The sequence below is a fragment of the Chrysochloris asiatica genome, unplaced genomic scaffold (assembly GCF_000296735.1).
Source record: "Chrysochloris asiatica unplaced genomic scaffold, ChrAsi1.0 scaffold00004, whole genome shotgun sequence".
NCBI classification, from domain to species: domain Eukaryota; kingdom Metazoa; phylum Chordata; class Mammalia; order Afrosoricida; family Chrysochloridae; genus Chrysochloris; species Chrysochloris asiatica.
This window is the reverse complement of record NW_006408522.1, coordinates 10,154,800-10,170,494: the sequence shown is the minus strand read 5'-3', so window position 1 is coordinate 10,170,494 and position 15,695 is coordinate 10,154,800. Positions and strand designations below refer to the sequence as shown.

The 15,695-nt window shown below is 43.4% G+C and overlaps 1 protein-coding gene across 1 annotated transcript in view; it reads right to left on the bottom strand.

The window, feature by feature from the left end:
• RORA (RAR-related orphan receptor A) overlaps positions 1-15,695 on the bottom strand; it is a 117,205-nt gene that overhangs the window by 24,459 nt on the left and 77,051 nt on the right. The window contains exons 4-5 of the mRNA XM_006831851.1: positions 3,297-3,438; positions 1-345 (exon numbers count right to left, since the gene is read on the bottom strand). Of these exons, the coding sequence (XP_006831914.1) occupies positions 1-345; positions 3,297-3,438 (487 nt within the window). The remainder of the gene's footprint in view (positions 346-3,296; positions 3,439-15,695) is intronic.

Below are 15,695 nucleotides of genomic sequence, written 5' to 3'. Positions count from 1 at the left end.
AGTAGGGAAAGAAGCCCGATGCTGGTGTGTAATCACATATCGGTTCTGGTTTGATTCCATTGATATCAAGACCTGACTGGTCCGGGGAAGGCTGTATGTCCAGGTAGAAGCTGCTGACCGCAGAGTCTGCCTTGCTCCCCTCGGGGGTGTGCCCGTCGATGTAATTGCTGAGGTCATCGTGAAGTTCCGTCAGCCCATTGGCTGAGATGTTGTAGGTGGGCGTCAGTGGCTCGGCCTCTCCAGGCTGCTGCTGGTGGTCACGCTGCTGCTGCTGCATCCGGTGTTTCTGCACTTCTGCGTACAAGCTGTCTCTCTGTTTTTTCGACATTCGGCCAAATTTTACAGCTGGAAGGAAAAAAAACAAACAAAAACAGTCAAAGCGCACGATATGCAATGTGCTGCCCTTCATTATCCTCTCTGGCAGGCTTTAGGGCTTCTTTTGAAGTCTCAGACAGGCTCAACCAAAAACCACACCACCACAAAATAAGGACAGAATCCAGAGGTGAAAGCAGTCCTGGCCCACGAAGATTGCTCTGCCCCCAGCAGCCAGCACACAGCCCCAGGACAGGACAGAAAAAGCTCCAGAGTCCTGTCTACCTGTATCACAGACTCCAGGCTCCTGGGGGCCACTGGTATGTCGCCTCCAGGCCTTGTTCACTCGCCTTCAATGCGACGGACCTAGAGCCCCCTTCTTCTTCCCAGCGTTCAGATGAAAGATACGTAGACTTACAGAGTCCTGGTCTGGCGCTGTGGGTTAATGCACTGGCCTGCCACCAGCCACTCCTCAGAAACCTTATACAGCGTCCACCACGTTTAGCATCAAGGTAAAACCAGCCCAAGTAGACTGAGAGGGGTCTTTGTGATTCCCGCAATCTCCCTGACTTAGGAAGACCACCTCTAAGTCATGGGTCACAGGAGCATGTGTGACACTCTTGGGTCCATCTTTCTATTGCTCTCATTCAGCCTCAAATAAAAAGAGCCTTTGGAGAGGCCGAGCTTTGTACACGATCTCTGTTGGGCAGGCGTGTCCTTGCAGTGTCTTTCCTTGAGCTATGTCCCTGTATTTACCCTGGAGCAAGGACTGTACTGACTGTGAGATGTCAAATGGTTTCTTCGGAAACACCCAGAGCATTGAGAAAAACGATGATTTCCTGGTCTGAATTTTCCCACTAATTCATTTCCTTTTTCCATTAGGCTTTGTCTACACAAGTAATGCCTCTGCAGGAGAGACTTAATTCTAATTGATTCTAGTTAAATGGACACCTGAAGGGGTAGATGAATTCACTAATTTGACCATCATCATAATTATATGGCCTGGTGTGGCCCTGTAAGATCAGCACTGGACTGCTAACTACAAGGTTGGTAGTTCAAACCCACCAGCCACTCCTCAGAAACCCTATATAGGGTCACTGTGAGTTAGAACTGACTTGAGATTACGTAACAATAGTTATTTAAGTTTCGAGGCCCTGGTATGGCACTGCGGGTTAACGCACTGGACCGTAAGGTCGGCTTGAACTGCAAGGTCAGCAGTTCAAACTCACCAGCTGCTCTTCAGAAACTCTATCTAGGGTCACTATGATTTGACTCAATGGCACTTAACAAGAACACCAGGGGCAGGGGGCAGGAGAGATGGAAGTGAGGTGGGTCCAAGGCACTGGTCAGCTCACAGGCTCTTTAAGTCATAGCAGGGAGGACATGCTGTCCTTTCCCACAGGGCGCAGTGAGATGAAAGACCGGTCAGTTTTCAAGTTCCACAATTCAAGAAACTGACAGGCTAGATAGCAATCAGGTTGCTATGGACGCTGAAATTCAAGTCCATAATTTTATAAGCCCTCAAACTCACTCCAAGGTCACAACAACCTGTGCTATCCTATGTAAAATCTCTCGAAGGCATACACTGAAGGTATTTGGTTTTTGAACAGAATCTTCTAGGACACCCAAGGGGATTCATAGTCCTTACAGAGTGATTGTGTTTTAACTTTTGCCTTGCCTCACATGTTAACAACAGACATGACGCTGCCCCATACAAGAAATAAAAAGACCAGCTGTTGAGAGAATGTATACGTGACCTGGGATTTTCATGTACAATTTCATAACAGTTATCCTTAATTTAAGTGCTGTTGAGTCAGTTCCAACTCAGAGTGACCCTGTACCACAAGGTTGGTGGTTCAAACTTATCAGCTGCTCCCTGGAAACCCTATACATGGTCCGCTAAGTCAGAACGTACTCGATGGCATTTAACAAGTAGGGTTTCCAAGGAGTGGCTGACTTTAATCCTTCAGTGCCACGCTTGAGTGTCATAGGAAGAGGAAATCTAAACTTTACATTATCGTAAGAGTTTCTAAGAGTAGGGTGGAAGTCCTAAGTCCTTTGATTTTTGTTCCATACAGATTCTTAGAGGCCACCCTATATACCACTACTTAGGAATGCTTGGGAGGAGCCACAGGCCCTCAGGACACCTGATCCTGTAGATGGCTGGTTTTCTGAAAGTCTTCCCAGTGTTCAGAAGTTATTTCTCCACAGTATAGCACTTTCAGAAGTAACACCATTGGAAGCGATGTTCCCTTCAAAGGGATGTCTTATAAGAACCAGTCAGTATCTTAGAAAAAGTCCTTAAAATGTATCTGCTATACTTTCAGCCCAGTTTCCATGAACAAGAATAACTGTCTTGAAATCTGGTGCTGATTATTCAAAGCATTTAAGCTGGTTTTCCAGGAAGATCTGGAAATGTTTTATAATTGGATGGTAGAAGATCTCTGTTTCTTAAAATAGCTTCGTTTAATGAAAAGAACATTTGTCGCTGAGCCAAGCTCTGCACTATTTTCACATAGTCTGTATGTACAAATATTTGACTTTGGCATGTGATTCAAAATATCCAGTTAGCAGAAAAGGTAATTCATTCCAACTGCCAATAAGCTTAGTAGTGTAAAGCAAGTAATGATTAGCAATGGTTTCGGGAGGTGCTTCAGACTGGGGGAAAATGCCTCTAGGAAGAATAAGGGCCTCAAGTGATATTTAACCTACGATCCGTTTATGATGAGCAAGACACCAGCTCTGTCTTGCCCATCATAAAAGTTACAGTGTTCTGACCAGACAGATGGTTCTTCCTTCACTACCTCCCATAGACAATGGAGGAAGCAAATGCTGGAAACACACAATGTGGCCACAGTTGACTTAGGGAGGAAGAGCCTATTTTGGCAGACGTGGGACCATTTCTCAGAAAGCACTTTTGCAGCCCTGAACCTAAACACAGGACGGCCCCACACTACTGTCCAAGAACGCAATGAAGCACTCACCATCGCGAGACATCCCGACGGCAAGGCATTTCTGTAGTCGACAGTGCTGGCAGCGGTTTCTACTAGTCCGATCGATCAGACAGTTCTTCTGACGAGGACAGGAGTAGGTGGCATTGCTTTGCTGACTCCTCCTGAAAAAGCCCTGTGATTCAGTTATAAAATATAAAACAGGTTAGAGTCAGTTTGAGCTGTAGGATTCTAAAGACAGTGTACTAAGCACTGGGTAGCATTAATATTTAATGGAGAATTAAAGTTGTAGCCGAATCATCCAGGAGACCATTAATGAAATTAAAGTCACTTCTTTTTCCTTTAGTACAATTGATCCCCAGAGCCTCATCCTCTGTCCCTTACCCATGCAAAACTTTCTCTAACTTTAACAGACAGTTGCCTCTGTAAAAGGCACAGGGTCAGGGCTCTCGTCTCAGCTTCCGATGATCAAAAGCAATGTGCTTGGCGGAACAGTAGAAAGGGGCTTATCCTTCACTTTTATCTCTAAGATATTTTTAGTAAGATAAGCACAAAACACTTCTCCTCAATGCCCAGAGGTAAGGAAAAGGAAGTTGCACCACAACCCAAAGAAGCTGCAATCCTGACACACTGGGAATTCACCACCCACAGGGCATCTCAGGAAGGCCTGTAGGCGCAGTGGTTAAAGCGCTCAGATGCTAACGAAAGGTCTGCAGTTCAAGCCCACCAGAAGGAGACCAAGGGGTTTCAAACACTTCATGGAAAAATGGAATTGAAAACATGATGGAATTTTCCCATGAACTTGTTGCAGCCTTCATGTGTGTAGTGTGTGTGTGCACGCGCATGTCTACAGCAATAATTTTTTAAAAATTAAAATTCATTTAAAAGATATAAGCAACACAACTAGATGTTCAGTTCCTCTGTAAGCACTGACCACTGCTTTGGAAATGAGAGGGTATCTACAAAGATATCAGGAGTATTGGTGTTGCGCTGAGGGATAAAGCACTAGACTGCATGGTCAGTTTGAACCACAAGGTTGGCAGTTCAAACTCACCGGACGCTCCTTGGAAACCCTATAAAGGGTCGCTATGAATAGGCAGAGACTCAAAGGCACTTAACAACAACAACAACAACAAAGATGTCTAAGAATGAACTATTGACCTCAAGAATTTTCTTTTCTTTTTTTGGCTCACTTCTTGAGTCTGATTCTTTGTACTTATTTTTTTTGAAAAATTTTTATTGTGACTTGAGTGAAGGTTTACAGAGAGAGCATCAGCTTCACATTCAACAAATCACACACTTTGTTTCATCTCAATGATTACAATCCCCTCCATGCAACAATTATCCCACTTCCTCTCTGTGGTTCTTATTTCCATTCCACTCTCTTCTGAACTTTGTCTTTAGGTAAATGTTGCCCTTTTGATCTTGAATGGTAGACTACTCCATGGTGAGCAGACCTCCCTAATGCTGTCCCCACTGGTGTGGCTCTGTAGGAAAGCACCCCACTGCAAGGTTGGCGGTTCAAACTCACCAGACACTCCTCAGAAACACTATACAATGTCGCTATGAGTTGGAACCAACAACATGGCACATAACAACAACAACAATCGTTTGACTGAAAATTTGGCCACAAGGGTGAGTGCCATTTTAACCTAAAGGGTGGTCAAGGGTCATAGTCTTGGGGCCTCCAGTCTCTTTTTGACCACTAAAGTCTGGGCTTTTTAAAAATAATTTTGAGTTTTGTTCCCCATTGTTCCCCATTCAATGCAGGACATTCAACTGTGATCCTCTTGGTAGTGATAGCTGGGCACCATCTGGTTCTTCTGGTCTCAGGGTCACGGAGACCAACGTGCACGTGTTCCATTAGTCCACTGGGCTAATTGATTCCAAGCATCTTTAATTCTCATCACTCTTCTTTCTTCCACACATGGAGAGACCAATAGTTTGTTGCACCTTAGACGGTTGCCCATGAGTTTTTAAGATCCTAGTTGCTACTCACCAAATTAGGATATAGAGTATTGTCTTGGGGCACTATGTGAGGCCAGTTGACCAGGGTCTCCCCTGAGACTATGGTTCTGATCCCCTAGGCCTTGCAACTCTTTGCCTCAAGGTATTTGATTATGTGTAAGACGTTTTCATAACTTTGCCCCCTGTCATATGATAAGCACTGGACTGTGAATCACAAGGTCAACAGTTCAAGCTCACCAGCTGCTCTTGGGGAGAAAGATGAGGCTTTCTGCTCCCTCAAAGATTTAAAGCCTCAGAAACCCTATACAAGGTCACTGTGAGTCAGACCTGATGACGGCATTTAACGACAACAATATGTTTAGCTGGATTCTTAATCACTTATTAATTATCAGTGTTCATTCTTTCAGTAAACCTTTAAGGTCCGTTAGTTATGTGTTAGTGGTAACTCACATGTTTTGCTATGTAGTATTTTCAGTACCCTTCATTTGAAAATACAATCTACGTTCAGTATGGCTTCTTTAACCCATGTGTTATTGAGGAGCATATTTTAAAATTTCCAAACCTCTTGAGAGTTTTTAGTTAGCTTTTTACTGTTGACTATCTCTCAGGGGTTTTGCAAGCTAGGAATAGATGCAGAAGAAAACAATGTATAAACAGAGTCCTTTCTCTGAAGCTGAGCCATGAAGCGAACAAATGAGTATTATATCTTTAAATCGTGAAGAACAAAGACAGATGCACCAGCCGCTTCATGGGAGAGAGATGCAGCAGTGTGCTTCCCTAAAGATGACAGCTTTGGATACTTTATGGGCCAGGTCTACTTTGTCCTTTGTTGTCAAGTGCTGTCTAGTCAGTTTCCACTCACCGTGAGTCAGTATAGGGTTTCTAAGGAACACCTGGTGAGTTTGAACTGCCGACCTTTAGGTTCAAACCAAACTTGAGCTTGAGTGATTACCCTATGGTGCCACTTTGCCCTATGTTGTTATTGTTAAGTGCCATCAAGTCATTTCCAACTCACAGCGACCCAATATAGGGTTTCCAAGGAGTGACTGGTAAGTTTGAACCATCGACCCTGTGGCTCAAACCAACCTTGCAGTCCTACACTTACCCTACAGCGCCACATCCGGACCCCTACTTTGTCCTACAGCGTCTCTCTAATTCAGAATTCAGATCAACAGCAATGGGTTAGTGTTTTTAAAATTAGTTCACTGGTCTGAGGACCACATTTTGATAGTGTATTGTTAGATCGTTTCCAAGTAATCAGAAGCAAAACTATCAGAGCACCCTGTTTTCTATACCTAAGTAGTCTATGTCCTGTGTCCCAACTTTGACCCCACGGAATGTGTACACAAAATAGGAAATGAGGAAGTAAGGAGCCCAATTCCTCTTTGATTCAAAACAAAACAAGAAAAGCTAGCGGTGATCAAGGCTAGCTCATTTGTCTTTGCAGACCTTAGTTTTCTCATCACTAAACTGGGACTGCTCTGTGCCCTACTGTTCTCATAGGCAGGAAGAGGAAATGAGACAGATTATGTGGAAAGGTTTTGAAAATCATAAAAGGGTTATTTAAGTGTAATGATGACTTCTGATTCTCATATTTAAATGTTTCCTTTTCAGTGTTTTCAGTATTAAATGGCTTAAGTGAGATTTGGCTACCAGATGAACCCATTCAGCTTTAGACATGATTTCGTACATACTGAGCATCTATTATGTTTAAACTCACCAAGTCGCTCCTTGGAAACTTGATACAGGGTCGCTATAAGTCGGAACCAACTTGATGGTTCAAAGCACAGGCTGAGATAACATGACAAATTTAAAAAGAACTCTACATGGACTCTTCAATAAGTTTCCAGACTTCTTGTTGCTCTTGTTATGTGCTGTGGAGTCGGTTTCGACTCAAAGCGACCCTGTACAGGGTTTCCGAGAGCAGAAAGCCTCATCTTTCTCCCATGGGACAGCTGGTAGTTTTGAACTGCTGACCTTGAGGTTCACAGCCCGATTTGTAACCACTACGTTACCAGAGCTCCACGGACTCTGGCCTCAATAAGTTTCCAGACTTAGAAGAGTCACATCAGGAGTCATCCTTTCGTACATATCTGTACAAATGACTTTCAAAAACTCCCTCTCAAAGTTCCACCTAGTGCATGCAAAATGATTACAAAATGAATAAAGGGAAAAGAAATAAGATTTCTAGAATCAGAAGCATGAGCTGGAATAATGGTTCCACCATTATTAGTTGACGGTCTTTGGACAACGTCCCTGACCTTGATTTCTTCCTCTGCAAAATGGAAAAAGATCATGCTACCACCTAGCTCTCAGGATTGTCTGTGAGATGAAATGAGTTCATGCAAATCGAGTGTCTAGAATAGAACTTTGTTCAAAGAGCTGGCTGTCACTCTCTGCTGTCACTACTACCACTACTTTCTGCTGGTCCTGGGAAAATACACTTGTGACTTTGTAACTGACAGTGAAAGACGATGTTCCCAATAAAGAAGTCCTGGGGGAGGGGGCACTGTGGGGTGACTACAAGATCGGTTAGAACCAAAAGGTTGGTGGTTTAAGCCACTCCTTGAAAACCCTATACAGGGTCACTGTGAGTCAGAACTGACTCAATGGCACTTAATAATAATAATGTTGTTGTTGTTATATGCCGTGAAGTTTGTTCTGTCTCATAGTGACGCTGTATAGGGTTTCTGAAGCTGTGAATCTTTATGGGAACAGAAAGCCTCATCTTTCTCTCGCGGAACAGGTGGTAGTTTTGAACTGCTGACCTTAAGGTTAGCAACCTAATTCGTAACCACTACACTACCAGAGGTCCTTTAATAATAATAACAACAGTGGAATATTAGGTAACCATTAAAAATAGTATTTCGGAAATATAATTATTGATATAGAAAGGTGGCAAAAATATACTGATAAGAAATGCATGCTAAGAAACTAAGTACAATGCAATCTAATTCTTGGAAAAAAATTTAACACAGCATATACTCCAAAATGGCTCTGGTCTTGGTGATGTAAATTTTCCTTGTGTTTGCCTGTGCTTTCAGAGTTTTCTACAGAGTAAAGCAGTATGCAGGTGGGAAGGCATGTGAATGATAAGGGAAGAACAATCTAGATCCTTTGCTTTCTCTTGTGATGGACCAAGTTGATGTACATGACATCATCATCAGTTCTCAGTTCTTTCCTTTTGAAAACCAACCTGGGATTGGAGGGAGCAGCACACTGACCTCCACCCACCAGGAAAAAAAAAAAGTTGTTTGGTGGGAGATACGAAGACGATGGGCGCAAGTGTCAAATGAAGCAACTGATTGTTCCGCAGGGAGGTTCAACTATTGCTCTGAGGAAACTGAGGCCAGGAGAGGCACAGTAACTCCCAACTCCCATGCTGGAGTCCCACCTCCAGCATGGGCTAAAACAATGATATGAACTCACACAGTATAATTCCAGAGCCCACACTCTTTTAACCTTTTGTTTTTCTGCTTCCCTTGCAAGATTCTGTTTCGGCAATCATTAAAACAGGCAGTGTAAAGAAACAAAGTTTATATGTTGTTGTTGTTGTTAAGTGCCATCGAGCCGGTTCCGACCCATAGTGACCCTGTATAGGGTTTCCGAGGACTGACTGGTGAGTTTGAACCGCCAACCTTGCAGTTCAAATGGCTTTGCAGTTGGTGTACTAAGCCGCAGCAGCCACACCAGGACTCCAAAGTTTATATAGGAAAGTAATAAAACTGATAAAAACTGATCTTCTTTGAAAATTTGTTTTCCTTTATTTTGGCCCTTTAACTGACCCATCTTGACACTGCCCAGACATATTACAAAGTTCTTTTTACAAGTGCCTCTTGAACCAGGTTAAGAGTCACATGACAAATCCAGTCTCATGATTTCATAATTTTGTCTCATTTCTGACATGAAACATTATGAACACTTGGGTTCACCATATTTCTTTTTAAATGACTTTGGTTCATTTACTAAAATGAATAAATTTAAAATAATAAAATATTTTACAGTGTAACAATCATTACCTCTTTCAAGACCAAATTTGCAATAATGGAATGCATTTTGAATGAAATGGAAAAAAATTTTTGAGGTAATATGGATTTTGATATAATAATTTTTGTTGCTGTTAAGTGCTGGTGAGTGAGTTCCAACTCATAGCGATCCTGCACAGGGTTTCTGAGGAGCAACTGATGGGTTTGAACTGGTGACCTTGTGGTTCGCGGTCCAGTGCTGATCCTACAGCATCCAACAACAACAACAAGAGACAGAGCAGTGGAGAAAGATGAAGGTACTCTCCCAGCCAAAGCTTTTTCTGGTGGCCAGTTTGAAATGGAACACATTATGTCCTGAGGGGTCTCTGTTGCTGTGGTTGGTGACATAAAGCCTCTTTCTTCCAAATTCACAGAGTTATCCAGACCCCATTAGATTGCAGCTCACACCGAAAATAGGATATCAGCTTTTCACTAAACCACAGACCAGATGCAGAAACTGTGGGTGGGTAATAAATGTCATAAAAGGGTTAAGATGTTTGAGTAATGGTGTCATAAATTAAATGTAAAGGCAGATTCACAAGAGGCATCCAAGTAATGGCACTGCGGATACCTACGTTGAAGAGGGCTACCCTAACCTCTGTGGAGCCCTGGTGTGGCACTGTGGGCTAATGCGTCGGACTGTAAAGTTGTTCGAACCTCAAATGTCTTGAGATCCAGGCTCACTATGAGATCCAATACAGGGTCACTATGGGTTGGAAGTGACTTGAAGGCACTTAACAACAACACTAATTTACAGACTTCTGGTGTGGCGCTGTAGGATCAGCACTGGACTGTAAACCCACAAGGTCGGCAGGTCAAACCCACCAGCTCCTCCTCGGAAACCCTATTCGGGGTCTCTATGAGACACAATTCACTCGATGGCTCTTGAGTGAGTTCCGACTCATAGTGACCCTGTATGTTTCTGAGGAGCAGCGGATGAGTTTGAACCACTGACCCGGTGGTTCAAATCAACCTTGGGGTTCAGTTATCCTACAACGCCCCACCAGGATTTACAGCTTTGAAAACCCTATAAGGCAGTTCTCCTCTGTCCTATTGTTGTTGTTAAGTGCCGTCGAGTCGGTGCCGACCCATAACGACCCTGTACAGGGTTTCCAAGGCTGTAAATCTTTATGGGAGCAGAAAGCCTCATCTTTCTCCTGCGGAGTGACTGGTAGTTTTGAACTGCTGACCTTGTGGTTCACAGCCCGAGTCGTAACCACTACGCTACGAAAGTCGGAGTTAACTTGACACAAGAATGTGGTTGGTATGGGTACACTACTTCAGATGTCATAGCTGAGAACTTAAAGCACGTTCTCTTGGGCTAACAGAGTCATGCAAGGTGAGCTATGGAAAGCTCGATGGGAGGGGGGTCATGAGGTTGGTTTACAGTGAGAGGGGAGAAGGGAGAGAGCAGGTCAGGCTTCTGTGATTCACACTGAGCCTGGCGTTTCAAACAGGATGAGAGCTTGGTTCTCCCTTCTTTCCCTTTTATAAAAATCCTTCTTTTTAGCATACCTTGTGATTTCCCAAAGGCTTAAACACTTGGGAATCCAACAGATAAGATATTAAAAGCTAAAGAACACACACAAGGGAGAGGAATTAGACGCGAGAGAAAAGGAAGATAGAAACTTGCAGTGTAGAGACAGGATCTTGTCTGGCTAGGGAAGGGGCAGTATAAGTCACAGTGAGTGGAGCCTTGGGTGGAATGGAGGAGGTGTGTTTACAAAAAGTGCTGCGTAGGTTAGCTGGGAAAGATATTAAGTATTTAATTTTGGAGTTTTATTATTTCTAAAAGATGACCTGGTGTGGCGCTGTGGGCTAATGCGCCAGGCTGCAAAGTCATCTGAACTGCAATATTGGTGGTTCAAGGTCACCAGCTGCTCCTTGGAAACCCAACACCAGGTTGCTGTAGGTCGGAATTGACTCAACGGCACTTAACAACAACAATAACAACAAAAGATGACTTAATGAATGACTTTCATAAACATTCACTTGCTATGGATGTCAAAATACACAGAGACGTGTAATTATAAACATGGTGGGCTTGAGTGTCCAGCCACCATGATGAATTTCAGGGTGGGTTCTACTTAGTGTGACTGTGGCACACTACCACCACCTAGTGGCATCACATTGACATGCAGTTATTGCAAATAGTAAGTTAGAATAATACAAACAGACCATTAGAGCCTGGGCGAAGTTGAGAAATGATCCCGCCCACTAGTTCTCTACCAAACAGCACATCAGAATCACCCCTGGAGCTTTTAAACAACAACAACAGCATCTTAGAGCTACTGAACTGGATCCTGTGGGGATGTGTCCAAAGCTTACTTCTTAGTTTGAGCAATATGAAATTGCCATTTTATGACGCAAAAGAGAAAAAGAAATACCAATTTTTTATGTTCTATATTGTAGCAAAACTCCCTGAAGACTCTGATGTTTTGCACTTGTAGATCTACTCTGGTTTTCCGGTTTTGCAGTAACGAAAATGAAGCTCAAAATGTCAAGTGACTTGTTCAAGGTTCCATGGTTGGTATGAGTCAGTGCTGAGGCTCAAACTCCAGTGTCCTGATATTAAGCCAAGTGCTCTCTCTCACTTAAGTCTCTTTAAGTGTTGAGCTAACAAAAACCAGGGTCAGGTGTTTTGCATTTCCTGATGCACAGACTCCTTGCAAATCAACCGGGTCTCCCGCCCCCACAGTCTCAAAAAGAAAATTCCATCATCTCCTCCCCTAATTAGTACAGCTAGTCTTTCAAAGGGACCTTCACCGAGTTTTAGTTCTGATCTATGCCTTTCTGTTTCTGGAAAATTCTATTGCCTAATACAATTTCTAGAGTCCTGGTGTGGCGCTGTAGGATCAGCACTGGCTTGCTACCCTCAAGGTTGGTGGTTCAAACCCATCAGCCACTCCTCAGAAACCCTATACAGGCTCACTATGAGTTGGAACTGACTTGAGCCACTTGACCACAACAGTACTATTTCCTTTTTTAAACCTCAAATGACTGTACCGCTTTTGTGAAATTGTTTGTTGACCCTATTAGATTGGAGCTCCCCAGGGCCAAGGCCGAGGCTCTGGTGTGCAGAGAAGGCTTGCATTGACTTGTAATAACTGATTGCTAAAAATTTCAGGGACTTCGAGCGCTGACTGTTAAGCATAATTATTACAGACAGTTCCAGGCTTACCAATAGCTTACAAACACTCTTACTAGCCTTTTAAATGTTATGTAAATTTGCCTTCATTTTGAACAGTTGAACTTACCCCTACTCACACAACACATCCTTTATCACAATCCCCTTCACTCGCACACAAGCAGCTTTTAGATCACTGAAAAGGCTTCGAACCTCTTCTTGCACTAAGTAAGGCTAAATAAGAACTGTATGCACCTGTTCCAACTCACCTACAAATTCTACTTAAAGACACTATTGGAACAGGTCTTGTTTGTAACCTGGGGATGGCCTGTCTTAAAAATAAACTTGCATAAGCTTACACTGAAATGATATTAAAAGCAAGGAGAGTGTATAGAACGCATCACTTCCTACTTTTTTTAGTGGAACTAATTATTGCATAATTACTTTATTATTTTACTATTATCTATGTTCTTGAGGTTAACATCGATAGTATCTGAATGACAGATACACATCATGGTGGTTTCTTATACATCTCTCCCTAACACTGCATTCAGTAAGATGTCACGTTGGGTAATTTGAAACTGGACACGAGATGCGAGAACTGGCACCACAGAAACTGGCAGATGCTATGATAGTCAAGCCTAGCTTTATTGTTTTATTGTCTACACCAATGGTGGAGAATCTTTTTTCTGCCAAAATGTTTATACCACCATTCATGGGCCATACAAAATTATCAACTTAAAAATTAGCTTGTTATATTTGGTCCAACATTTAAATAACTCACCCCTAATGTGATGGCTCTGGTAGCGTAGTGGTTACGAGTTGGACTGCCAACCTCAAGGTCTGCAGTTCGAAACTACCAGCAGTTCCGCGGGAGAAAGATGAGGCGGTCTGCTCCCATAAAGATTTACAGCCTCGGAAACCCTGTGCAGGGTCACTATGAGTTGGAACCGACTCCACGGCACATAACAACAACGTGATGGCTGGAACTGTGGTTGCCTTGGCAGGGCCAGACCCAATGATTTCGTGGGTCTTATATGGCCCTTGGGGTTAGACATTCCCCACCCATGGCCTACACCTTTGAGAACCTTCTCTGACCATCCCCCTCCCACCCCACAAGGCTGGGTGAGGAGCCCCTCTGGTGTCCACGCTGGACTAACCAGCTGCCACTGAGCTGACTTCTCATCAAGATGACTCCATGTGTGTCAAAGTAGAGCTGTGCTCCATAGGGCCTTTCAGTGGCTGATTTTCTGGAAGTTTTGCCAGGATTCTCTTCGCAGGTGGACTGAAACTGCCAACCTTTCAGTGGGCTAACCACTGGCCACCCCTGGACTCCTGTGCACCTTGGAGTGTGGTAGTAATGTTTTCTTTAGTAGCTACTACCCTTGCTGCTTTATGGTAGCTGTGGCTGCAGACGTAACATTTCTGATTATTCTCTGTTTGTTACTATCATTTTCTTCATCACTTTGATGCCCGCCCAATGCTGAGGAAAGTCAACAAATACTTGTTGAATGAACGGCCCAAAAACACAAATGATGGTAGTGAGCAGAGCCGGGATGACCCTCATCTGGTGAGCACCTCCTCTTCCTACCAGGTACCATGTAGGACACCTTGTAAACATTAAATTCACAACCACTCTCCAGAGTAGGTATTTTAATATCTGTTGTATAAAAGAAGAAACTAAAGTGCAGTGACGTTAAGCCAGGTGTCCAAAGTTACACTGCAGGTAAGTGGATAAGAGTTTGAATTCCTAAATCCTCAGGATTCCAAAAGGAGCCTAGGTTTGGCAATGGGGAAGTACTTGTCAGCTAACTTAAAGGCTGACAGTTCAAACCCAACAGCCGTTCTGTGGAGAAAGATCTGGCTATCTACTCCTGTAAACATTGTTGTTGTGAAATGCCATAGAGTTGGTGTCAACTCATAGAGACCCTGTATAGGGTTTCAAAGGAGTGGCTGGTGGGTTTGAACTGCCAACCATGCACCTTGTCCTATAGCACCACACCAGGACTCCCCTGTAAACATTACAGTCTAGGAAACCCTATGGGGCACGTTTACTGTGTCATGTAGGGTCACTGTGAGTTGGAAATGACACTCTGGTATAACAACAGTAACAGCATCACCACCACCAACATCAGGTTTTCCAAAGGCCACTGACTTCCTATTGCACAACCCAAAAAAGTTTTCAGACAACCAGACAGGGTGTTCCAAACAAACAGATAAACAACAAAACACACACAGAAGAAAATCAGACCAAAAGAAACAGAAGCAAGAACACACTGTAGTGTTTCTACAGTCAGACTTCCATATGGAGATAGCATTTTATAGTGTACCGAAGGCCAGGTTCCCACACAGGTAGAAAACGACTTTCATTTGCTAGGCCTACTTGATAAAAAGCTTTGAAATCCTGACATGTCCTCTTGGGGTAATTGGTGGCTCTGTCCATGAATGCGGACTGGCTGGCTGCTGAGGAGGAGGAGCATGTGGAGGGAAGAGGCTCAGGGGGGCCGTGCTCCTCCTGCTCGGGGCACCTTCCTAGTGAAGCACAGGCTGAAATGCTGATCTCATGTTTGGTCTTTTGACAATTTTCACTTAATGAATTGATTCCTACAGTTCATTAACATACCCACTTCCACTTCTGTATACACATATGTCTTAATTAGCTGCTCATTGGCTGTTTAATTACAAGAAAACAGCTGACAGCTGCCTTGCTGAATTCTAATGGCAGACTCTTTGGAACGGCTACACACTTGCTTTTGACAACCAAGATTTATTCATAACTCTATGATTTATTGTGAATGCTTACATGCCAGCCTAAGTGATTATGTTTTCTAATACAACTGAACAGGCAGGATTTGGGGAACTGCTGGAGTGGTTTAGATCTCCCTTGCATCCTACTTCTGAGGCTGACAAAAGCAAGGCATCCCATATGTACAAGGATGTATGTGGTGCTGTAGGGTATGCATGGAACTGTTAACCACAAGGTTGGAGGTTCAAACCCACCAGCTGTTCCTTGTAAGGTTGCTATGAATTGAAACTGACTCGACACCACTTAATAGCAACAACATCGTGATGCAATGTATTTATCTTGGGAACTTTCTGTTGCTAATGTTCAGAAGCATAAAGGTGCAGAAGAGAAGAAAATACCTCTGGATAAATGTGGGCAGAAAGTTAACTATCTGGATAAGGGAGGAGAAAGAAAGAAAACTGTCAGCTTGATGTTACTGAGGACTAACAAGAGGGCATTAAATTAGAGAGAGGAAATGCTCAAATTAAAAGGGATTGGGGGCAGGAATAGTAGCTTCCAAGGAAGCA